The 25910-nt window shown below is 47.9% G+C and overlaps 1 protein-coding gene across 1 annotated transcript; it reads right to left on the reverse strand.

Annotated features, from left to right (window-relative positions):
- Positions 1 to 1575: 1575 nt before the first annotated feature.
- NIPAL4 (NIPA like domain containing 4) lies at positions 1576 to 14880 on the reverse strand. Its single transcript, XM_077895720.1, has 6 exons — positions 14604 to 14880; positions 11363 to 11602; positions 8256 to 8312; positions 6984 to 7074; positions 4858 to 5018; positions 1576 to 3914 (listed from the first exon to the last, which is right to left on the reverse strand). The coding sequence occupies exons 1-6, from the start codon at positions 14638 to 14640 to the stop codon at positions 3286 to 3288; spliced, it is 1215 nt and encodes a 404-aa protein (XP_077751846.1). The 5' UTR covers positions 14641 to 14880; the 3' UTR covers positions 1576 to 3285.
- Between the last annotated feature and the right edge of the window lie 11030 nt (positions 14881 to 25910).

The raw sequence follows: 25910 nt of genomic DNA on the forward strand, positions 1-25910 counted from the left end.
AGTTAGGTCTTGGATCATGAAAGGCATGAATGATCCTGGGATTCTCTGCTATCAGAGAACCCAGGTGGAAAGGGCTACACTCTCATGTTTAGGAGACAGACGAGATCCTGTGTTCGCCTCCTCATCTTCTTGCTAAGTAACATGCACTTCTGAGTGGGGAGAGACGTGCTCAAGGTCTGTCGGGCTGGGTGGGCAGGTGCACAGCCACGGTTAGGATTGGGTAGGCTTTCTGACTCCAGAGCCCTGTGTGATAATAGCTCACGCCTATTAGTGCCTTCCAGTCCACAATAGGACCCCACCCTCCTCTCATTTGATCCCCTCTATTTTGAGGTTCTCTAATTGGGAATCATAATAACCATGAGAGGAGGTAACATTTACCCAGTATTTAACGTATGCTGGCATTGTATGCTACTATCTTTATGTGAGTGATCAATCATCACATAAGCCCTGAGAAGTCTTTGGTATCTGATTATATTTTTCTAACTTCTCAGGGGTTTTGAGATTGCTGAAGGGTATCAAAGGCATCAAACACAAATGCTTTGACTATAAAAATGCCTGCTCATGAAACTAGCCCCTTCCCAAACACCCTTCATTTAAACTAGCCACTGTGTCTACCCTGCCAGCCAGTCTCTGGGCTGACAGTCCTTGATTGGTCAGCAACATATCACACAAAGCCTGGTCAGACAGACCTGGATCCAATCACAGCTCTGCTGCTTACTAGATGCGTGAGAGTGGATGAATTCCAGAACCCTGAGCCTCTTTTCACTACACAGTGGGAATACCTACCTCAAAAGTGTTGTGCTCATCGGTGAAATATTCCACATGAAAGCACCCACCTGTGCCTGGCACAAGCTAAGTGCTCAGAAACTGCTGACTATGTGAGTTTTAGTGTGGTTCTGCTGCACGTGCCAGGGTTTTATTAAGATCTGCTCTGGATTGAGAGCTGGCCACCAAGAGAATTTGGGCAAAGAAGGACTATAGGAACAGTATTGTTCCATATTCAATAAATGTTTTTATGAGTGCCAACTATGCGTTGGGCATTGAGAATAAGCAGCAAATAAAGACCAACTCCCATGGGGCTTATAACCAGACAGGGAAAACAGCACAGATCACAAGAAAAGAAAAGAAAGTAATGCCAGACTTAGTTTAGTCCTTTGGAGAGACATGTTGACTGGTGGTTCAGACTATAGGCTTAGAGCCAGAGAGCAACTTTGATTCTTCCTGGCTGTGTCACCTTGGGCGATTACTTAACCTCCCTGAGACCCTTTCCGCATATATAAAATGGAGATTAAAAATGTATCTACCTTGGGGATTTGTGAGGACTTAAAGAATTCACAGGAAGCTCTAAGTACTGTGCCTGGCTCCCAGTACGGGGCCCAGGCATTGACCAGGGATGAGTATCTTCAACTGATATTCCCAAAACAGCCTTTCCCACTGCAGTGAGGGTGTGGCTGTGAACACTACCATAAGGACTCTCTTGGCAGCCGCATCCCTCCAGAGATCAGGGACCAACCCCCCAGCACCAGACAAACCAGTTTAATTGTTCCATGTCCAAGGAAGGCCAAGACACAAGTATCAAGTAAACATGGTCAGAGGTCTTTATTCTTGACCCTGCAGCCCACACTCTCAGGGCCCTTAGATTACTGCCATTCTCAAGATCCAACATATTGCATTGATTTTAGTTACAGACAGAAATACACATTCATTAAAAGCCAGGGATTTGAGGCTGGAGGTGCAAGAAGCCAGCCTGTCAGTCAGACGGGCCCTTGGAGCATCAAGGCCAGCAAGAGTCTGGCCCAGGTTTGGCTGTGCTTAGGGCGTGGAACACAGTTTTGGGGTTATAAGGGGAGGCTCTGCACCCACTTGGGGGCTGAGGACCAAGCCTTCCCTCTTTATAGATACACTGGCTCTCTTCCTTCCCTTCCAATGGTGTGTCTACCAACTCCCATATCCTGGAGCCAGAAAGAAGGCAGGAAGGAAATCATCTTTCTCCAGCTGCTCTTGTTTTTTTAATGCTTCTGGCCAATGTGAGGAGACTAAAGACAGTCCCCAAAACAGATGGTGTTGGAGCAGTCACGACCTGCTGTTTCTCAGGGTGTCGGGGACTTGGCGGCAATCTGATCAACAGCCAGAACTCCCCCCACGCCAAGCTTACACCCCACTTGGTCACTGAAGTTCAGAGTTGATCCTACTGCTCAAGCCTCTAAGGCCATTACAGTCCAGAAACTACCCAGAGCCCTTTCCACCCGGGTTCTTGGTTGGGCACCAGAGTAAACACAGGAGTCAGCCCCAGGTTTCTAGAGGCCTATGGCTGCATTCTGCCAAATCCTGACTCGGCTCCTCCTTCTCGCCATCTCCCCAGATCCTATTTTGGTTTACTCCTTGAGGAAAAGGAAAGTTCATTCTGCCAAATGCTAGCTTGACAGCCAGACTACTTTTAAAAGCACTGAAAATGCTGTTCTCTTTCCAGAGAAATGAAACACTGGGTTGGACCAGCAGAGCATGGCTGTGGAGTATCTTTTGTTGTGTTCTTGTCATTTTGTTTTGAGTCCTAAGGTAATTGCCTGAATGTCCCAATGACTCCTTAGGATATAGAGAGAGACGGAAGGAGGTGGGGGATGGAGTGGAGTGGACAGAAACTAAGATGGTGACCTCCAGGCTGGGGCGCTCGGGGAACGGGGCTGGTAGAAATGTTCCCTGAGACATCAGGTGGTTTTCACAGTAAGAAGGTCAGCTGAGGTCATGCTTTTGTCTCCAAAGAGGAAGTGGCAAAAGCAGCAAGACGTCCCACATTAATTGTTGGCTCTGGATGGGGAGGCATGATGAATTGCTCTCTGGGCCTCTGGGAGTGGGAAGCAGCTGCAGTTCGTCCTTGGGCCGAGGAAGGGGATTCAGTCTCAGGAGAACTAGTGCTAGGGATTTCCTGACAACCAGCATCTCAGGGAAGTTCTTGGCCTCTGCTACATTCAACGGGTCAAATTCTCTCTTCTTCTCAACAACACGAAGATGGCGCTGAGGAAACAAGTGGGAAGGGAGGTCCAGAGGACCTGCTGGCACCAACAGAAAGTAGGGTATTTGGTCACTGAGGCTGTATCCATGAAGTTCTGCCGCCACCACTCACTGGGTAGGGATTTTCCTTCTGGAAACAGTGATGAGGTATAAACGAACATCTCAAGAGAAGAGAGCCCATTGGTAACAGTTGTGGTGAAAATGACCAGGTGCCTCTGAACTTGAGAGGTCAGGCTGTACCGTAGAGCTCATCTCCTCACTCATGTATTCCAAGCCTTAAGAATGGATTATAAATACTTTGGGCTTCTCTTCTGGTGATGGGGTGCTGGAAAGTTCTATATTATCCACAAGGACATTCTTGTCTTCTAGTCGAATGACAGTGGGCTCAGGGGTGGGAGATGGGGTTGGGTTTTTGTGCATGTGGGGCAAGCTGGTCTGGCTGATGTCCAGGTCTTTAAAAGCGTGAAGCATGAACACACCCAGAATGATGGTGACAAAGCCAGAGAGGGTGCCCACAATGTCCACTGCAGACATGCTGTACCATTCCTTGAAGAGGATGATGGAGGAGGTAACCACCACCGTGGTGAAAAAGACATAGTAGATGGGGAACACCAAGGAGGTATTAAAAATGTCTAGCGCCCTGTTGAGGAAGTTGACCTGAGTGCTGAGAGAAAGTGCCAGGATGAGGGACAGAATGTAGGGGAGGGGGTGCCGCACAACTGGCATCCCCTGGAAGAAGTTCTTTATGGTGATGCCCAGACCCTTGACAGCAGACACGGAGAAGGCCCCGATCACAGAGCAGATGATGATGTAAACGAGGATATTCCTTTGTCCATAGCGGGGGGCGATGACGAAGATGAGGATGAGGCACAGTACCAGCAGAAGCACAGCAAACACGATGTACCCTTCAGGAGGGGTGGAAAATAGATAATTGGAGCTGTAGAGGATGCAAGTAGTTTCTAGAGCCCTCCACCCACGGTAATGGGATATTAGCACTAAGGGTTTGGGCTCTGAAGTCAGACAGACCTGAGTTCCAGTCCCACGTGACAATTTCTTAATAATTTGAGCAGGGGATTAATTACACCACAAGACTTCCATTTCCTCATTTGTAAAACAGGGCTAATAAGAGGACCTTCCAAAAATAAAATAAAATAAAATAAAAATAAAAATAAAAATAAAAAAAATAAAAATAAAAATAAAAAAAATAAAAATAAAAATAAAAAAATAAAAAATAAAAAAAAGAGGACCTTCCTCATAGATCTTTTTTGGGGGGATTAAATGAGATAATGCATGCTACAAGACTACGTCGTCCCCCCGCTCATCCCCAGTGTGATGGTGTTTGGACAGAGGCCCTTGCAAGGTGATTTAGGTCATGAGGGGGCGCCCCCATGAATGGGATTAGTGTCCCTATAAAAGGGACCCCAGAGAGCTCCCCCACCCCTTCCACCATGTGAGGACACTGAGAGAAGATGGCCTTTTGGGAACCAAATCTACCAGGGCCTTGATCTTGGACTTCCTGGCCTCTAGAACTGTAAGAAGGAAAATTCTGTTGTTTATAAGCCACCCGGTCTATGGTACTCTGTTATAGCAGCCTGAACAGGCCAGGACAAGGCATAGAATGTATTTAGAACCACGCCTGGCCCATAATAAACACACGATAAATGGCATCAATCAATACACAGCAGGCTGGGAAGCCTGTGAGCTAACCCTGGGACCAGCACCCCCACCTCTCCTTCATTGGCTTTTTTCTCCTCCTGGTGGCAGCACCTGGCACGGTCAGCACGCAGCTAGGCCTTCCCTGTGGCTCATCCCCCAGTGCCTGCCAGCTCACAGGGCCTTGGAGCCTACCTGTGTCTTTCATCTTGGCAGCCATCTCAACTACGGTGGCGACCTTCTCTTCCTCAGGGGCGTGTATCACCATCACTGTGCTGCCGGCCACACAGATCACACAGCCCAGCTTCCCCAGCAGATTCAGACTCTCTCCCAGGAAGTAGGAGGACAGGATGGCACTGCATGTGGAAATGGGAGAGAGGGATTAGCAGCCGTGCCTGCCCCAGTGTCCTGAAGGGGAAAGGGGGCTGAGCAAGCATTCATGGAGAAGAACAGGTCAGGACTCACCACACCCCTCCTCAAAGTGTTTGAAATAGAAACTTGATGGGAGGGTTCCAGCGTGTGCCGGAGGAATCGACATACATGTGGACTTCTTTCATTTTAGAGACAAAAAGCCTCCCTAAATAGAAGGTCAGAAAAGCCCTTCGAGGCATTTTTGTCTAACTTCCCACCCAATGAGCACATCTTCCCTTAACATTATGAACAGATTGCTGTCAGGCTTGGCTTGTATACCTCTGATGGCAAGCAACACACCCCTTCCCAAGGCAAGTGAATCTATTGTAGGCTTATTCTGGTCACCAAAAATATGACAACTTCTACTCATTATCCAATTCCTATTCCTTGAGTCATACAGAACATATCGATTCCTTCTTCCATTTGTATCCAATAATATAAACAACTATAATGACAATTATAGGCACTACGTCTTGGGCATGTATTATGTATTAGGTATTATGCTACGAATTTTCTACTTATTATATTTCATTAACATCCCACAACTCTTCGAGAAGTAAAATATACTATCCTCATTTTATAGATGAGAAAACTGAGTCTTGTAGAAGTTAACATAACTAGGCAAGGTTATACAACAGGTGAGTAGCAGGGCCAGGATTTTAGCTGAATTTCTGTCTAATTATAAAGCCTATGGGTTTTCCTCTATACCTCATTGAAGAGAATTCCTATGACTTCCCTGAGTTTTCTCTTTTCTGGCCCGAACACCTCCAGTTTCTTGCTAGTGATACCATTTTCATTCTCCTCACATTCTCAGATGAGGTGGCAGAGGTAGGGGAAGAAGGGAGGCAAATTGGGCAGGACAGGTATGCTCACAGGGCAGGTTTCTGTTTCTTTATAAAGGGAACATTAGCTTAGGATAAAAAGCATTTGGCTGATCCAGGACTGAATTACTCCCCCAAAATTCTTGTTTAAGGTATCGAGAGAGAGGGGATTGATGTCCAAGCTCCTTTGACTGTCTTCCATCTCTCCTCTAAAACTACCACAAACATTTGCATTCAAGAGAGTCTGGGGACATTAGCCCAGGCTGAGGTCACATGATGGAGGATTTCCTACCTCTCCCAACTTCCTGGGAGTGGGGATTTGTACATTAATCAGATATGGAATAGTGGTATCACAGCTTCATCAGCCAACTGTGTAATGTGAGTCATGGTTCTGTTTGGTTTTGATTGTGTAAATGTTACAAAATTGTCATCAAGAGGATAAAACAAAACAGGGAACTATGGGGGCTGGGTATGGTTGGCTGCAATATACCTAGGCTCCCAGGTTGAGCCAATAATCACAGCCAGCTTCAAATGGGGCTCCAAGACCCCCACAGAGGAACTATGCTCATAGTTCAAGAAGAATGGGGCAATGGGAAGCACACACATTTCGTTCTTGAAGCAATGCCTTCACGTAGGTGTTATTAGCATCCCCACTGAGCAGATGGGGAAGTTGAGGCTTAGAGTAGTGAAGTGACTGGCCCATGGTAATATAGATACTAAGTGGCAGAGCTTAAGGTTAGAACTCAGGGAGCGCTGGTCTCCAGCTCATGCTTCTCAGCTTGCATGTTGTGTCCACTGAGACACCAAAAGACTGACATGAGACATTCAACATGGTGGCAGTGGAAGCCCTTCCAACCAGCTTGGGCTTGGTCTGCCCCGCTATTGGCCAGTCATTTGAGGGGATGCTAGAACAGGTGGCTGCAAACAATCCAAGGATCAGGGGCTCTGATCAGCACGGTGCCTCTCTCTGGGAGCTGGGACCAACTCAGGTCCCTGGTTGCAAGTGGCAGTTGACCCCACTTGCAGATCTAGCCCTCAACAAACTGAATATAGGAAGGAGGCAGAGACAGCGTGAGAGGTGACAACAACCTTATGAGGACACTCAGTGCTCCCAAAGGCGTGACGACTGTTGCAGGAGCAAATGCATAGGCCCCAAAGTTGGCGACTTCTCCAGCAGCCACTAGGAAATAAAGAGAGAAAACAGGCTAGCGTGGTTTCAATGAACCATCTGCAGCCCAAATTAACCTGGGCAGAGACAGCATCATTCAGTGATCAACCGTTCACAGAATCCCAGGCCAGCATTCCCTCAAGTCTTGATCCTTACTCTTTCCCCCTGGTGAATCTGGTCAGAAGGTCAGGTCCAGACCAGCCTGATCAAATCCTTCCATTTTAAAGATAGGCGAGTGAGACCTAGTGTCGAAGGTCACGTGACAAGTTTGTGGAAGGATGCCTTCTTGTTCTTGAGGCATCCTGGCTTCTAGTTCAGGTCACAGTTGAGTGTACCTTGGGGACTGCCAATGTTTGGTCTGGATCTATAAGTTCTAGAAAGTGTTAATTACCAAATAAAGAAACATTTAGTTACTGATTCTCCAAGTAGCAGTTGGTCATGAGCCATCTGTCGCAGAGGAACTGTGTCTAGCCTAGACCGGTGGGCAGGTGGTGAGAAAGTATGACATTCCCAAGTAGCCGAATTCTCCACCTTTGAGTTTCCAGTTTGCAGACTCCTCCTACAAGTGCATTTCCTGTCTCTCCTGTAGAGAATGACCTGGGTGTGCCCTTTGAAAGTAGAAGATGAATGTGATAGCCCTGGCTAGGACTGGGACCTGACTTATAAATAGAAAGCTGGCTAAATTTCCATTCAAAAGAATTAGGGTTTTGAAAGCCAGACAGGATGGGTGGAAAGCCAGGGAAATGTGTGAATGTGCAAATTTAAGGAAACCATAAGTGGCAGACCAGCCTGGTTCTAAGTGAGCCAACACATTGCCTGTGGAATGGGAAAACTGGCTGAGGAGACCCAGCCTCTACCATGTAGAAGTCCCAACAGACTCCAACCGGCAGTGATGACTCTCTCCATGTCAAGGGAAGTTGAGAAATTACACCTTTATCATTAGCAGCTCTCTACAAACCCTGCTGGGAATACGTGTTTCCTGGCTGAAGGACTGACCAACTTTGGGTGGAGAATGTGATCTGATATATACAGAAAATGCTCTGCCTGCAAAGATGCCAAGGATTTCCCCCTTGAGAATCTGGGCCTCAGATTCACACTTTGTGCAATGAAGACAGAAAAAACGCATCCACCTCTCCTTTCATCTCCACCTCTACCCTCAACGGGTCAGTGTCGTTAGGAAAGAACCCACTTACTGGTGAGGAATCCAGCCCACCACATTGCATCCTTCAGGTAGCCATACCCTCCGTCCACTGTAGAAAAGAATGGACACAAAGTTAGAGCTTGGCCATGCTTTCTCAGGCACCTTTCCTATGTCTACCTTCACTCCCTAATCTCGAAGGGTTAAATACATGTTCACTGTGGTTAGTCCTCTGGGCTTGCCTCTGGGTCCCTTCCTGGGTGAATTTATCCATTCTCAAAGTTTTAAATACCATCTTTACATGAGTGTCACATATGTATACTGAGCCTTTCGATGTACATCCGATTGCTTACTTGACATCTCCTGGATCTCTCACAGGCATCCCAAACTCTGTCCTAAATAGAACTCTTGATTCTAAATGCTCCCCACCCATCTACCAAATGAAACTCAGTAAGTGGCACCTCTATGTACCTCGTTGCTTAAGCCAGAAACCAGGAAACTACCCTTGACTCTCCTACTCCTCTACCTTCTGAATTCCATCCATCCTGCTGATTCCCTCTCCAAAGAGCATCTCACATGTGTCCACTCCACTACCATCTCACCACCCCGATTCCAAGGCACAACCACCTCTGGCCCAGTGTGAGGCAATAGCCTCCTATGGTTCATCTGGTTACACTCTCATCATCCCTTTATAACCCATTTCCTCATAGCAACCAATGGTCTCTTAAGAATGTAAATCATATTGTTACTCCTCAGTTTGTAGCAGGCCAATGGCTTCCAAATACTCTTGGGATAAAGACCAAAATCCTCAACAAGCCAGTTCATAGTTTTGACCCTGTTCATGTTTCCAAAGGCATCTCTTGCCATACTTGTCATTACTATCTAGCCACTCAGGTTTTCTTTTAGTTCCTCCAAAATGATGAGCTCTTTTTGGCCTTAGGACCCTTGCATGTGCTTTTCTGTGTTGGGGAAAGTCTTCTTAACAACATTTACTTCTATCTACACTCTCTACCAGGACTTTGCTCGAATGTTGCTTCCCTTGAAATGCCCTCCCTGACTCCCTATCTCTGTTATTTCCCCCTTGGGATTCTCCTTCATCACACCCAAATCTTCTCCCTAATGACACTCATTTATAATTTGAGTTCATGTATTTATTTTCTGGCATTTCTCCCACTAAAATGGAGGCAGTATGAGGCCTGGAATTGTGTTTGCTTGGTTCACACGGTAGACTTTCAAACACTTGTCCAGAGGTAAAGGACAGAGCAGAAAAGACCACTGATCCTGACTTCCTCCCCGCTCCTCCCAGCTCTCCATTTAGGTGGCACCTGGCTCTAGAGCTGGGTATCCAACTGTCTGCTTGGCCCTTCACTTAGATTAACAGTAGTGCCGATACTCGTGCTGACTCTGTCCCAAGCCTCTTGGTAAACATGCTCCCTATCTTTTTTTTTTTTAAAGATTTTATTGATTTATTCATGATAGTTACACAGAGAGAGACAGAGAGGCAGAGACACAGGCAGAGGGAGAAGCAGGCTCCATGCAGGGAGCCCAATGTGGGACTCGATCCCAGGTCTCCAGGATCGCACCCCGGGCCAAAGGCAGGCGCCAAACCGCTGCGCCACCCAGGGATCCCAACATGCTCCCTTTCTTCTCAATAATCCTAATGGCTGGAACTGTTCAGAACCCCATTTTACAGATGAGGAGACTGAGACACTTCCCCTGTCCAGGATCACATCACCAGGAATTAAAGAGCTGGAATTGGAACCTGGGGAGTGTGCTTCCAAAGCAGTGTCCCACAGAACACTAAACTGAACACGTCCCAACTTGAACCATCATCTTCCCATAAACCTGCTCGTCCTGAATTCTTCATCTCTGAAAACAGCACCCTCATCTCCCCAGTTGCTCAAGTGAGAAAGCTGAGTCAGTCTCGCCTCTGTCTCTACCCTCCCCTTGGAGCCAGTCAACACCAAGCCCAGTAAGTTCTACCTTCGAAGGCTATCTCTGGACTCCCCACTGTCTCCGTTCCCACTGCAACTCCCCTGGCCCAAGTTCTGCTGTCTCTCTTCCCTAACTGGTCTCCTAGGTGCCAGTCTTGTCCCCTAATCCATTGCCCACCCAGCAACCAGGAATCTTTTCAGATCCTAAATTGAACTGTCTTTCTCCTGTGTAAAACCTTTGTCACTTACAGTTGCACCCAAACCCTGTGGCACAGCTCCTAAGACCCTTCGAGATCTGGCCCCTCCCCCAACTCTTTCCACTGCCCTGTGCTCCAACCAGCCTGAACTCTTTCAGCTTCACTCATGCTCTCTCACCTCTGGGCCTTTGCACATGCTGTTCTTTCTGCCTGGAACACCACATCTTCCTCTTTTCCCCTTCATCTTGCCATCTCATTGTTTAAGTCCCACCTTCCGGATCACCTCTTATAGAAAAGCTCCCCTAACCTTCCAAGCCTGGGCATTACATGCACTCCAAATATTCCCAAAGTGTTCTGTATTTTCCCCATGATAGACAGCACGTCACACATTCTGGAACAATTGCCTGTTGACTCTCCTACATGATCAATGCCCCCATGGGACACTGTGTCCCCAGGTCCAGCATGGACCTGGCATACAACAGGTATATGGTAAATGATAATTAAATGAACAAATTCTTTTACATGATTCCTTTTCTTCAAAATGGGTTCATAGATATATACCTTATTTCCAAACAAACAAATCTCTTGTGGACAGTGACTCAATAATTCTTTTGTAGCCTGTAAGGGGGCTCCATCTGAGAGGCTGTGAGGGCACACTGGTGTGTGACGATGTCCTGGTCAGAGGTGTTTGCATTCCCATTTTGCAGGAAAGTTGGGGCTTGCCTATAATGACACAGCTTGTAAGAAAAAGAACGGGACTAGATCTGGGGTTTCTGATTCTTAGCCCTGAGACTTTTCCTCATCTGTACCCTCAATTAACTGATCTTAAAGTTCTCCAGAAATGTTGGATTTTAAAAGAAGGTCTCCTGTTGGTGGATTGGATTCCCAGTGGGGTTGACAAGGAGCCTTTTGTGACCATGTAGGCCAGGCTCTCCAGCTGCCGCAGAGGCCCCCTGTAAAGGAGATTCATGGAGCTGGCTGGGGGCTCAGCCGCCTAGCACCCCATGCCCACCTTCCCTACCAGGACCTACCAGCCCGTGTGGCCCCGGAGGCCACCAGTCGCTGAAGGCCTTTCTTCTTGAGGATGACACTGCTGCCAATGAGGAAGCTGGACAAGAAGGCCAGGCCCAGGCCAATGTAGAAGCTATAGTTCTCCCTGAACCTCTCCTTCCAGGTGTGAGAGGTGACATTGCTGGGCACCGGGGGGCTGAGGTCACCGACGATCTGGCACAGAACTTGTTGGGAGGAGCAGTATAGGCTGATCAGGGAACCTGGATGGGAAGACCATGATAAGAGAGTCATGTTGGGGGCATCTGCATGTTTGCAAAATATTGGAATTGGCTAGTGTTTCAGATCCCATACTTTAGTGGCAGTGGGCCTCTGTCTGCACAATGGGCCTCAGCCCAACAATAACAGAGATTCACAGGGTGCTTACCCCAGGCTAGGGGTTTCATTTGCATGAACTCATCCAATTTTTATAACCATCTGTCAGATAAGTGCCATCTTGAATTCTCATTTCATAGATGAGACATAGAGGTCATGAAAGGTCAGGCACCTTGCCTAAGAACACAGACTGTCTGACTCCAGAACTCCAGCACATAACCACTAAGGTGTACCGATGCTCCACACACCAAGAAGTCTCCTCCAAGTTCTCAGGCATCACCGAATCCAACCTCCCGCATTTCCCAGGAATCCCCTCCCAGCCCCTGGACCTCCAACAGCTCAGGATCACACAGGGATTTTCCCCGCCAAGAGGCCTCTTCACTTCCATATCCCTACCTCCAGCCTTAGTGGACACTCCTGACGTTAACATGAAGGAGTGAGGCTAGAGAGCCCACAGCCCCTTCCAGGCCTGAAGATAACGAAATATAAGCAGACTGTTGGTTAGAGCTGACCATTTCCGGGCCTTATTCTAAGATCTCTGGTGCCCATGGTCTGTGGCTGGGGCCTCCTTGAAGCCTCAGAGGGATCGGTGTCCCTATGACGCCACGTAGAATCTTCTTTAGCTTGCTTTCCAAGTTCTAGAGATCCTGAGAGTCAGAATCAGCCCTCATGCCCCAGAACCTGCAAACCCTTGCTGGCTCTTCTGGGCACAAACACCAAGGACCATAGGACAGACTTGGGTCTGAGGGGCAGATCCTCAGCCAGAGGAGTTAAGTGGCTCAAGTTCAGTAAAGCACCATAAAGCACAGCCAATTATCCCTCACATGATCCTCTACTCTCAGGCTTTCCATGAGCATTTCTGTCATGGAAATGGCACAGTGATCATGTGCAGGGTTTTAGTTGAAGAAACTGGGGCCCTAGTACATTTGGTGAGCTGAACAAGACTGCACTGGTGGCAAACGGGAAGCCAAACTGTTCCCAAGTCCATGTGACGCCAAAGGCCTGCTCTTCACTGCTACACACAACCCACGGAGCAGGCAGCAAGGGTGGGGGTGGGGTGGGTGGTTCATCTGGCCTCTTGCGGGTTGTTACAAATTCTGAATTCATTACCAACATTTAAAATCGGATTTTCCATGAAAACTCAGCTTTTGAGCTGCCTCCATTGACCTTATCAAGTTCACCTTCCCAGAGCCAACAACTGATTGCAGCTGAGAGTGGTTGCCCCCTGAGGACAGGCTCTTTGAAATTCCCCCAAAGTCTGTACCAGGGTCCCTTCATCCATTTTGGTTATGTGCTCAGCCTCTGTAGGCATTTGAGTTTGTGAAAACCTTCTGATTTTTCTCAAACTGTGGGTCACAAAACTACAGGCTCCTGTGCCAGGGATGTACGCCTGGGCCAGGCACTTCTCCTCAGACCAGTTAGAACTACAGGCCACTACAGCACCAGGTGTGCCCCAAAGTCCACGGTCATGCAGCTCTGGCACTGGCGTATCTGGATCAGAGAGTGGCATCTTGGTGGAATAGAGTCAGGGCAATGTTGACCTTTCTTCTATGGCACAGAAGCTCAGAACAATGGTGTTGGGAGAATCCCGAAAAGACAGCCTGCCTAACTCTGTTACTTGCGGGCAGGAGAACTGAGGCCCTGAGAAGGGGAAGGACTTCTTTGAGTCTCACAAAAACCCAGTAGCAGAGCTGGACCTGGAACCCACCAGGGGCCATCCATGTGTCTTTTGCAATGGGAGATGCCTCTTCCTGACACCTGTGTCACAATCAAGAAAGGGTAAGACAAAAAGCCATTGCCAACCCTAATCAGATTTGGTCTGACCTCTCACAGCTGTTCTTCAGTTCAGACAGTCGAGTCTGGGGAGTTCCCTGAACTCAGGAAATGAGCCAGAGCTAGGACATGGGCCAAGAAAGGTGACTCCCAAGAGGAAGGCCAATCCCATTCCCACCCCCTTCACCTACCATCCTGAAGGTGCATCTCCAGAGGTGGAGCCAAACAGTGAGCTTGCCTGTTTTGGGGAGGCCTGAGGCACCCAAGGGCACAGCACCCTCCCCTGAATTGAGCTTTCCCATGAAGACAAAAAGAAAAGGAGAGCGGGATGGTGGCCAAAGAAAATCCAATTCCGAGGAGGATGCTCATTAGACAAATGGGTGTTGGGCCTGGTGAGCCCCACTTCTGTTCCAGAATATGCGAGGACCAGGGCATGAATTCTTCCCCAGGGGAAGGTGAGGCTGAAAATGGACTGCATTGTTGGACGCCAAAGCCAGCCAACACCCAAAGAGCTGGCTCTGAACACTTCACTAGAGAAAAGAAGTTCGAGAAACAAGGCTATCTGATCAGCCGCTCAATTTTAAGAGGGAGTAGCGAAGTGGAGACATACCAAGAGGAAGCATAGCGGTGGGGGTACGGGGTTTAGAATCCGATCTAGTTTTATATCCACTTCCCCCACTGCAGGAGCTTGAGCAAATTATCAGGCTTTTCAGAACCCCGGTTTCTTTCTCTCCAGAAAGGAGGCAGCAAGGTAATAATACCCACCTGCCCTCTAGAGTTAAGGGTTAAATGAGATAATGTAGGTAAAGGGCCCAGTCTGCCACCCGGTGCCTGGTAGGAATCCCTCCAGTAAAGCTCCGGGTCCTTGCTTATCCGGGGTGCGTGGGTTTGGGGTGGGGCTCTGCGCCCCCTCCCTCAGCTTTGGCGGGCCCCAGGCAGCAGCCGGACCGGGCAGGTGCTTGAACCTGCGGCAACTGTACAGAAGGAAGAGCCGGGGGAGCCCCCTCTGGCTGCCCCGGCCCCCTCCGCGCGCTGTCCCCCTCCGGCGCACCCCCCCAGCTGCCCGTCTCCAGGTTGGGGAAGGGGCCAGAACCCCGTCCCCGCCCCCGCACGCACCTTTCCGGCAGCTGGCGTTGCCCGCCGGCCGCTCCATGGGCCCTGCGCGCCGCCCCCGCGCCGCCGCCTGCGCCCCGGCTCCCCGGCTCCCGGCGCCCCGGCTCCGAGCAGGTGGCCGCGACTCGCCCCGCGTGCGAGAAGCAGCCGGGTCGGCCCCAGGGGTGGAGAGAATGACGCGCCCCGGAGGGGACGGTCCCCGGGGAGGAGTCACCCCGCGTCCTGGGCGACTCCCCGGGCCGGGGGCCCCGCGCTCCAGATGCCCGCAGAGGGGCGCGCGGCTCCGGGGTGCGGAGGCTGCGGGGCTCCCCAGGGCCCAGGCGAGGGCGCGGGGCTCCCGGCGCCGCCCCTCCGCCTCGAGGGACGGCACCAGCTGCGCGGGTCACAGGGCTGCGTCCCGAGGTGGCAGAGGGGGACATTGCCTGGCCGAGGCGCAGTGGGAACGTGGGGGCCGACTGCAGCCCCGGGGGGGAGGGGAGCCCCTGGTGTTTTCCCGCCTGCCTGCCTTCCTGGCCTCCGACTTCCCTGCCTGCCCGCCTTGTTCACTCATTCAACGTAGATCTGATGTGTGCTGGACGCCGGTGCACAACAGACACTTAGTAGCAGGCGCTGAATAAACGGCCAGTACCTGTACGCGCAATGAATGGATGACAGAAGTTTGGCAAATTGAATGAGAGAAGTAAAATTCTCCTTCCAAGCGATTGGAGACCCACAGGAGTCAGATATACTCTCTGTCCCTGGAGAACCTTATATATTAATGAGAAAAACAAAATAGGATCTACTCTCTAGAAGCTGGTGTCTTCCAAATCACCCTGAAAAAAAAACTAGTTATGGAAAGTATAGTTACTACTATGGGTAATAGTAAAAATAAATTAGAGAAACACTGTGTTGGACCTTAAAAACACTTGTAGTGCTTACTAGAGGCCAGGTGCCGTTATTAGTGCTGAAAAATCCCTGTTCATTTAATCCTCAGGACAACCGTGTGCAGTACGTATTTTTCATTATTTACAGAAAGGAAACTAAGGCGCAGTGCGATCAAGTAACTTACTGGGTTTCCCAGCTAGGAAGTGGAAGAGTGAAGAGCAAGCAAGAGAATGTTCCCAGTGGCCACACGAACAGGCCTAGCATTTTAGACTGAAATACACTCCTGCTCCTGAGTAGTGAAGACATAGGACCACCAAGGAAACAGTGGCCAGTTCTGGCAATGGTGGTCACCACCTCCTGGAGGAGGTAGCTTTTAAAAATAATTACTTATGGAGTCTTCACTATGGGACAGACCCTGTACTAAAACCTATACAGACATTATATCATTTGAGCCTCCTACGAGGTAGGGACCATTACTCTCTCCATGGTACAGATGGGGGAAAAAAAGTACTTTAAGAAAACCTTTTGGGGACACCTGGGTGGCTCAGTGGTTGAGCATCTGCCTTTGGCTCAGGGCATGATCCCGGGATCCGGAATAGAGTCCCGTATCAGGCACGTTGTGGGAAGCCTGCTTCTCCCTCTGCCTGTGCCTCTGCCTGTGCCTCTCTCTCTTTCTCTCTCTGTCTTTCATGAATAAAAAACAAACAAACAAACAAACAAACAAACAAAAAACCTTTTGGTTATAAAACAACTTTAGATTCACAAAGGAGTTACAGAAATCATACAGAAAGTTCCCATAGACCTGTCACCAGGTTCCCTTAATGTTAACATTTGGTACTGGAATAGAAAAATATTTTATTACCCATATTTTAGATACTCTGAAAAACTTCCCCCCGAGGTGCCAACTAGCGAAGGAACTGGAAGTAAACAGGCTCTGCCCCCAGCCTATCCTCCCCGCCATCCTTCTCCAGCCTCAACTTATGGCCTCTGGCTGGGACGCAAAGGATGGGTTCTCCCAGCATGCGGCTCCCCCTCACTTTCTGGGTGACTTTAAACAAATCACTTACTCTCCAGGAGAAACAGTTTCCTCATTTGTCAATGAGACAGCTTCTCTCTCTCTCTCTCTGTGTGTGTGTGTGTGTGTGAGAGAGAGAGAGAGAGAGAGACCATGGGGTTGGGGGCAAGTTAGGTAAGGAAGGGGGAAAGGGAATCACAGATATTACTAACATTCCACATCCAAGTTCATGGGGACACAATGCACCCAGATCTACCTCTTACTTTGGAGGGATGTGGCACCAGAGTTCACAGGAAGTGAGTACCTCCAAGTCCTGTATGAATTGGAACACAGAGAAGCCAGAAACTGGGTGATCAGAAATGACAGTTCATTAAAGAAGCATCCATGCTACCTGAGAAGGAGGACTGGACAAGATAATTTAATTGGTCTTTTCTTTCTCCTGAGTATTTCTGCTGCTTGGATCTAACACATGCTACAAAACATGTCCATCTCTGAGGCTGGTGGAAGTACCAACCGCAAACACTCACTACCTTCAGTCTCTGAGTTTGTTCCAAGGACATAGAACAAAAGATTTGTGGTCTTTCTTTCTGGCCTGGGCTTTTTAAATCATAAGCACAAGAGAGGATGTTTAGATTATAGTCACATCGTGACAGAGCTGAGCCCAGATCTTGAGAGACAAATGTACATCTATCTTTCTTTCTTTCTTTCTTTCTTTCTTTCTTTCTTTCTTTCTTTCTTTCTTTCTTTCTTTCTTTCTTTCTTTTTCTTTCTTTCTCTCTCTCTCTCTCTCTCTCTCTTTCTTTCTTTCTTTCTTTCTTTCTTTCTTTCTTTCTTTCTTTCTCTTTCTTCCTTCCTTCCTTCCTTCCTTTCTCTCTGATTTTATTTATTTGAGAGAGAGAGAAAGAAGAGAGAGAGAACACAAGCAGGGGAGAGGGGGCAGAGGGAGAGGAAGAAGCAGACTCCTGCTCAGTAGGGGGCCCGATGAGGGGCTTGATCCAGGACCCTGAGATCATGACCTAAGCCAAAGTCAGACACTTAACTGCCTAAGCCACCCGGGTGCCCCCACCTGTGTTCTTTAATATATATATTTGTGGATGGGTTTGTGATTTGTGGAGCTGCTAAATTTTAGGGTCCCGGGCATGGGGTCCCTTGCCCGGGGCTAAGGGCAGTACTGAATTCACCCTGTGCTTTGAGGCAAGACTTTTCGGAGTTAGGTGAGTTTCATGTTTTAGGGCAGGGAGCTGAGGTGGAGGGAGCTGGGATCTACTGGAGGGCCTTCCACACCCTCTGGGCCTCAGGCTCCCCATTTGTTCTAGAAGGAGGCGGGGCTTCCCCAGGGCTGGTGGCATCAGCATCCAGAGAGTGAGGATATAATGAGCCCCATTGAACCGCAGTCTCCTCGCCTGCAGTCCTGACAAAGCCCTTTTCTCCCGGAGCCACAATAGCACTGTCAGGCAGGTAGCAGGGCCTGCAGCATTGTCTCCCCAGAGAAGAACAACAGGGTTCACTGTCCGTCCCAGGCTCCTCTACGAGGGGAGGGCGGTGACTTTGGAAGGGTCTGACCAGCCAGAGACAGATGGGCTCTGTCCTCAGCCAGCCAGGCTCTGGTCAGCCAGTTATTCCCCGTGAACAGGAAAAAACTAATTTTCCAAAACCCGAATTCCTAAAACTTTGGTCCTTCTAAGTGCACTTCCAAATGCTTTATGTTACAGAACAGCCCTGCCCAATACGGTAGCCACCAGCTCCACGTGACCATTGAGAATGTGGAAAGAGGCTACTGTGAACTATGCTAAGCACTGTTAATATTTTGGGCCACATAATTGTTTGTTGTGGGGGGCTGTCTTATGCGCTGCGGGATTTTAAAAAATTTTTATTTATTTATTCATGAAAGACAGAGAAAGAGAGGCAGAGACATAGGCAGAGGGAGAAGCAGGCTCCATACAGGGAGCCTAATGCAGAACTCGATTCCAAACCCCAGGATCATGACCTGAGCTGAAGGCAGATGCTCAACCGCTGAGCCACCCAGGCCTCCCTGAACAGTGAGATTCTTGTCAGTATTCCTGGTTCCATGCCAGTAGCACACACTGCCTCCCATTCCTAGGCTCCCCTGATTGTGACAACCAAAAGCATCCCAGATAATTGCCAAAATCTTCCCCAGGTTGTAACGTGCCCAGATTTCAAAGACTTAATAAGATAAAAAATATAAACTATTAATAACTTTTTATTATTGATCACATGCTGAAATAATATTTTGGATATTGTGGTTTAAATAAAATATATTGTCAAAATTAATTTTCTCTACTTCTTTTTGTAAAATGGCTACAAAATGATGGAAAATTACATAGTGGCTCACATTATATTTCTATTGGACGTTGTTATTTATAGAGGACTTGTTATATGTTACATGCTTATAAGTTATACGCATATATGTATATGCATGCTCATGTAATCTTTCAGCAATCCTGGGAAGCAGGTTTTATTATTATCCCCATTTTCCAGATGAGGAATGAGGTGCAGTGAGGTCACCAAGCCTGTAAGTCAAGAAGCCAAGAATCAAACGCAAATACCCTTTTAATACTACACAGACTGAATGTTCTAGGTCTAGTAACATGCCATGAGACTTGAGTAGGTCACTTCCCCTCTTGGCATCTTACCCCAGGTAAAAGGGCTAGACAAGATGCAGCTTGTGGTCCTTTCCAACCCGCAGAGCTGGTCTTCTGGGCAGGGTGGGGAAGGACAGATGGCTATCACCTCCCTCACACTGACCTGGAATCATGGGAATCTTGACTGTTGGCATGCAGAGGCTGGCCAACTCCTCTTCTTTAGGTGGGTCCCCAGGATGGCTGCTGTTCTCATAAAAAGCTTTACTGTCACCAGAAACAATACTTGGAATGGCCACAGGTGCACTCAGACTGGCTCTAAGAAGAGCACCATGCCCAGGGATGAGTCCACATGCAGCTGGCATCAATAACGATTATTAAAACAACACACTGTTACTGACTGTGTCCTCTGTGTGCTAAGCACTTTGCAGGCATTGGCCCACGTGATCATTGCAATCCTGTACTCTGGTACCATTTTAGGTCCCATTTTACAGATAACGGAACTAAGGTTCCGAAAGGTAAAGTGACTTTACCAAGATCATGCACAATGGTAAAGACAACATTTCAAGCTTGACTTGCAGATTCCCAGAACAGCTCTCTTAACTAAGGAGCTGGTTTGCAGAGGTCAGACGCTTCTTCCCAGACCTCTTGCTGGCCCTGCTCTGTATGGGTAGCTGGGAAGACTGGGACCATCCTTACAACCTTCAGAGTTAGAGCTGAACTAATCAACTCTCTTAGTCTGCAGAAGGGGAAACTGAGGCCACAAGAGGGAAAAGGTCATGCCCAACATCTCTGCTACTTTGTGGCAGAGTCAGAACTTTACTGATAATCACTCCAACCCTAATCCAGCACTTTTATCTCCCACGATGCTTTGTTTATGAGCAGAAAAGCCCGACCATAGGGCAAAAAATGAGAGTTATTATTTTTTGGCCACTTTTTAAGGATGAGCCAGTGCACTAAAGACTGCATACACACTGTCCCATTTACTCTTCACAGTAAGACTCTTGAGTCAGGTGCTGCTATGATGCCCATTTTAGAGATGAGAAAACTGAGACTCAGGCAAAGTAACTTGTCAGGAATCAAACAGTGCAGCCAAGATGAAATCCAGCAGGCTGATTCTAGAGCCATTTCTTGATTGCAATCCTCAGGCTGATCACACTGCATTTAGGGGATCCCTTATCAGAGGATCTGCCCACAAGTGGACGAAGTTTCAAATTCCTACAGAGGGCAGAGCTTGCTGCGAGGGATCTATGGGGAAGCACAGCATTGTTTGGCCTTGGTGTGGATGTGCGGACAGTGTAATGCACTTAATTCATGGAAAAGATCTTCAGATCCTATGGAAAACCAGCTATCGTTAACATAACAATACTGAGATGAACTACTGCTGCACAACCTCCATGTTTCAGGTTCTTTGCATGTATGAACTCTAATCCTCATGGTAGTCGTAGGAGGCAATGGAGTACCCTAGTTTTACAGCTAGCTGATGACGGTGAGAGTCCGGGAGGTCTGGTGACTTGCTCAAAGTCACACAGATAATAAGTCGCTAAGCCGGGATTTGAGCAGGTCCTCAAAGCTCTACTTCAGTGTCTTCTGTATTCCCTTCCTTTTGCTTGTCTGAGTCATTACTGGGGCTGGTGACTCAAGGTGGGGGGCCCTGGGGAGCATAGTGATGCCCTGCTCCTGCACCTGTTTGGTGCTTAGCATTTGTTCTGTGGGAACAGGGAGGACAAGGGCACCATGCGCTCTGTGGCCACAGGGAGGACTGCTTTTAAAGTGGGAAGAGTCATTTGAGAAAGGACAAACTTAGGCTCTGTTTTTTCGTTTGGGTTTAATCAATTAACCCATCTTAGGCTTTGGGCCTATCTGAGAGGTTGGTATTAAAGGGTCAGGGGATATGAGCTTCTAGTCCTCATTCTGGGACCACTCATAGGAGTGGGACCAGAGGACCAGAGGCAAGGTCCTTCTCATCTGGGCCTCAGTTTCCACAATATGTGCAATGAAATGAAGGACTAGATAGTGGTTTTTAAAGCCTTTTCTTTTTTTCTTAATGAGGTGGAGGTAAGTACCAAACATTTTTTTTTCCCCAAGGAGAAAGCTAAATGGAAGGACAACCTACAAATGTTCAAGAGGTGCTTCTCTCATTGATACAGGGCAGGAGCCTAGAACCTTGTCACCTTGGCCTCCATGTTATCCCCTGCTGCCCCCTCCCCTGCAGCAGCCACTGAGCCATCTCCCATCCATGCTAGGACTTGGAAAATCCTAGGTTGATACTGGGGGGCCTGTGTGGCCCCTGAGCACACAATGTTTGTATCAGCCATTCTTCTTATGAGATGCTCCCCTGGAACTAGTTTGGGGCTCAGAAGAGTAGCCAGAGACTTTACTGCATGGAGAGACTCTTGAAGGGATGCCTGTGCGCACAGGACCTTAATTCTCCAGGCCAACTTGTAAGGGTCCTGAGACACAGTCACGTTGTGGCCAAGTGGGTCTGAACTCTCCTGCAGGTGGTATAGTCTGAGTCCCTGGGGGAGGTTCTCACGCACTCTAGAGTGGCATTCCGTGTGAGAGGGCTGTAGCAGTATGGGGAGGGTGACGTGTTTTACTTGCCAGCCTGTGAAGAGCTCAGCCTCCTTCAGGGCTTCTGGGGAGGAAGAGCAGTTTGAGTTGTGTGTGGGTCTCACCTCCACCACACACAATGGCTGTGTGGCCTTGAGCAAGTTATTTACCTTTCCTGGGTCTCAGCTGTCTTATCTGTAAAACAAAGATAATGATGATGGTAATGATAATCATAAAGTTACCTCGTGCTGAATACCTACTCTGTGTAGATTCTGTGTAAGTGCTTTGCATTTATTACAACACAGCAAATCCTCACATTAACCTTATGAGGCAGGTGTTGTAGTATCCATTTTACAGATGTGGAAGTGAGGCACAGAGAAGATATGTGGTTTGCACAAGGCATACAGCTACAATTATCAAATGGTAGGCAAAGTTTTGTTTTTCTGACTCCAAAGCCAACATTTTCATCTGCAACATTATCTTGACTTCTTAAATTAAACCTGCCTCAAAAGGCTGTTTTGGGAATCACAAAAGACAACCTATGTCATAATCACAGAGCTGGCACATAGTATGTGCTCAGGAAATGGGTTCTGGTTCCTCATCTCCTGCTAAATGTCTGAAAGGTCCCCTACAAGCCTGAAGGAGTTGGTGAAAGTCTGTCTACAGGTCCCTTTCTTCCCAGCAAGTGAAAGTAGGGAAATGGAAGAGAAATCTATCTGATCTCAGGAAAAATTGCTTTTCTCCTACAAAAACCTTCTTTAATGAGTGTTTCCCAAACTGTGATCCTGAGACATCATTCCACATTGTCCCATGTTCAGTAAAGTTTGGGAAATGCTGCATTCTCAACCGTCCTCTGTGAGATGCTCACAGCATATTAGCATGTTAAAGACACTGAGACGTCCTGCCTGTAAAGAATCCTGCTCAATGTAGTTTGACCCAGAGTGTTCCAAATCCTGCTCATTATGGAATTCCCATGCCTCACCCCTATTAATATCCTATTAACATAATACCTATTAACATCCTATTCTAAAGAACATTCTTGGGAGGGAAGCTGATTCTTTTCCATTCATGCAGATAAAGTAATTAAAGGCCAGAGAGCTTATGTGGATAATCCACAGTCATAGAGCCATAAGGATAGAAGCTTTGTTCTCAAACTCACCACTGAGACACACGCAGGGTAGAGCAGTGGTTAAAAGCAGGAACCTGGAATCGGATGGACTGGGCTTATATCCTGCCTCTGCCATTCCCTAGCCAAGTGTCCTTGAGCAGGTCACTTAACCTTCCTGGGCCTCAATTTCCTCATCAGTCACATGGGGACAATATGGTGTATACCTCATCAGGCAAACTGGGGGATTCAGTGAGTTAATACAAGAAAAGTGTTCAGGATAGCATCTGGCATAAAATAGTTAATTGTCACTGTTCCTACTAGAGTTTGCGTAAAATGAAGTTTACCCAAGTGTCCATGGCACTGTCCGTGAGTCCGAGGTGTGGATGCTACTTTAGAGAGTCTGCTGCTGGCAGCCAGGACTCACCGGGGCCTTGCTGGAGGGAGGCCAGGGATTGCTGGCAGCTCTCTGGAGCCCCTTGTCCAGCCACAGTTCCCAGAAGGTGTGTGTGGAGGGGTGCCCTACACGCCTTCCCCTGGGGCTAGACCTCTCGGTGCTGCCAGACCCAATAGTCTCCCCAAATCTGCCTTCTCTCCCTGTCTCTTGTCTGAGCTCAGAGGAATCCTTGCTGGAATTGTCACTTTGCAAAGCTAAGACACACGTTCAGGAAGGAAAGCTGGGGTAAGCAGTAAGCTTTGTGCAAGAGACGCTGGCTTTTGAGCCAGATGGTTCTTTAGAGTCAGGCTCCAACACTTTCTAGTTTTGTGATTTTAGCTAAATCACTTAACTTCTCTCAGTCTCAGTTTCTGTTTGTAATATGGAGATAATCATGGTACCAAGTTTCTAACTTTCCTGTGAAAGTTAGTTGTGTATTATTATACTCAAGTAATAATAACTAAGATCTCATAGGTGCTTACTATGTATCAGTTCTAGCAGCCTGGGATAGCCAATGCCATAATAGACAAGATCCTGTTCTTATGGAGCTTACATTCTAGAAGGGGTAGCCATGCTACAAACAAGCAAACAACTAAATAAAAAATAAATCAGAGTATAATAATTAATATGGAGAAAATAAAATAGAGTAAGGACAGAGAATGACTGGCAAAATGGTTGGGGAAGGCCTCACAGAGGTGGTGATATTTAAACTGAGATTTGATTGATTGACAAGTAGTGATTGATTGACAAGGAGTGAACCATTAAAAAAATCTGGGGGAAGAGCCTTCCAGACAAAGGGAACAGCTAGTGCAAAGGCCCTGAGGTGCAAGCAAACTTGGTTTGTTTGAGGAGCAGAAGGAAAAACTTTTTGATAGGGGAGGTACAAGATAAAATCATCTGCTCTTAGTATAGACCCAAGAGCAATAAAAACACAAAAACTGGTCCCACAAAAACTTGTGCACAAATGTTCATATCAGCATTATTCACAGTGCCCAAAAAGTGGAAACACCACAAATGTTCATCAACTGATAAATGGACAAAGTTTGGCACATTCATTCAATGGAGTATTACTTGGCCATAAAGAGGAATGTGGTCCTAATACATGCTACGACATGCATGAACTTTGAAAACATTATGCTCAGTGAAAGAGGTCAGACATAAAAGGCCCCATATTATATGAAGGGTCCAGAGTAGGTAAATCTATAGAAACAAAAAGTAGATTAATGGTTGGGGCTGGGGTGGGGGCGGGGGAGAGGGGGGCGTAGAAATGTGGAGTGATTGCTAAAGGGTATGGGGTTTCCTTTGGGGGTGATAAAACGTTCTAGAATTAGATAATGGTGATTGTTGGACAACTTTGTGAATATATGAGAAACCGCTAAATTGTACACTTGTAAAGGGTGAACTTTATGGTAAGTGGATTGTATCTCGAGTTTTTAAAAAATCGGAGTTCTAGGCAGGGGCCAGCTTAGAAGTTATGCTTAGGAGTTTAGGGTGGGTATTACTGAGAGGCGCATTACTACAGAAGAGGGTCCTAACACACACACACACACACACACACACACACACACAGCACACAGCTGGCCCAGGGCCACACAGCTACAAAGTGGCCAAGCTATGATTCACACCTTCGCTGTCTGGTTCAAACCCCATTCTTGATGTAGAGCTTGTGTACAGCCCAGGGCCTGGTGCACATCCAACAAGCACTGCATACAGGCACGCGATGAATATATTTAGGAGCTGGGGTTTCAGTTTCCATATTCCTCCCCTCAGGGCTTCATTCTCATCGCCGCCTTCCTTCTCTGAGATGCACTCTCCCACCTGTCTCGATCCAGGAGAAAGGCCCGGGAGCAGAGTCTGCGCCCCCCACCCCTCCCCCCGGGGGGCAGAGCCACTGCAGTGGGCGCCCAAGCCTCCTCCTCTGCTGCTGTCAAGGCCAACACAGTCACACTGGAAATTCTGGTTTGTGAGCAGGGACTGGATGAGGAGCCCCAAAGGAATCCGGAGCGTGGGTTAAGGTTTCTTCACCCCTTGTCAGGTGGCAGAGGGGGCTAAGCCGCCCCTCCACCCGAGGACCTCTGCCCCGTGGGGTGTGGGGGAGGGGCCGTGGGCGGAGCCACGTCTGGATTGGCTGCAGACCCAGGCGCTGGGCCCATTAAAAAGCCACACCTTTTTTTTTTCAGTTGAGCTGAGGATCAACTGGTGATAATTATCTGCATTTCGCCCTGCAAACAAAAATGTAGATGTTTGTTTTGCGACTAGTTCAATAAATATGTTTGTGCCTCTCCATCTCGCGTCCTGCCTTCCCAGGAAGCCTGGTCTGTGCGGAGTGGTCTGACCTATAGTCACATCCTAGCAGAATCAGGAGTGAGTGGCCCTCATTTTAGAAAAGGGCCTAACTGGTGATTTTTACCTTTTTTTTTAGGGGCCCTCACATCCCTTTAAGAATCTGACAAAGATTATGAACCCTTGCCCCAGAAAGATGCACCCACCTATCTGTACATCCTCCTCACTGAATTTCAGGGGAGTCAGGTTAATAACCCTTGGCTTTTGGCCAAAGGGGGGAAGAAGTCTTAAATTTTTGAACGTGCATTTCTATTGAGACAGCACTTCATAAAGAATAGTGAAGGCTGAGAGTGATCTCTATGGTATCTGAATGGCAGCTTCAACAGTTGCATACACATGTAAAAATCCACTGATACTTTACTCTTAACATGGTTAAGTTAAGCCTTGAAGCTGC

The sequence above is a fragment of the Canis aureus genome, chromosome 4, assembly GCF_053574225.1.
Source record: "Canis aureus isolate CA01 chromosome 4, VMU_Caureus_v.1.0, whole genome shotgun sequence".
Lineage (NCBI taxonomy): Eukaryota > Metazoa > Chordata > Mammalia > Carnivora > Canidae > Canis > Canis aureus.

Coding starts and splice junctions, on each gene's coding strand:
- NIPAL4 (XM_077895720.1), bottom strand. CDS start 14,640: ATGGAGCGGCCGGCGGGCAACGCCAGCTGCCGGAAAG. Junction 7,075..8,255: donor GTGGGCTGGATTCCTCACCA/GTAAGTGGGTTC, acceptor TTTATTTCCTAG/TGGCTGCTGGAGAAGTCGCC. Junction 5,019..6,983: donor GCACTGAGTGTCCTCATAAG/GTTGTTGTCACC, acceptor TTCCACATGCAG/TGCCATCCTGTCCTCCTACT.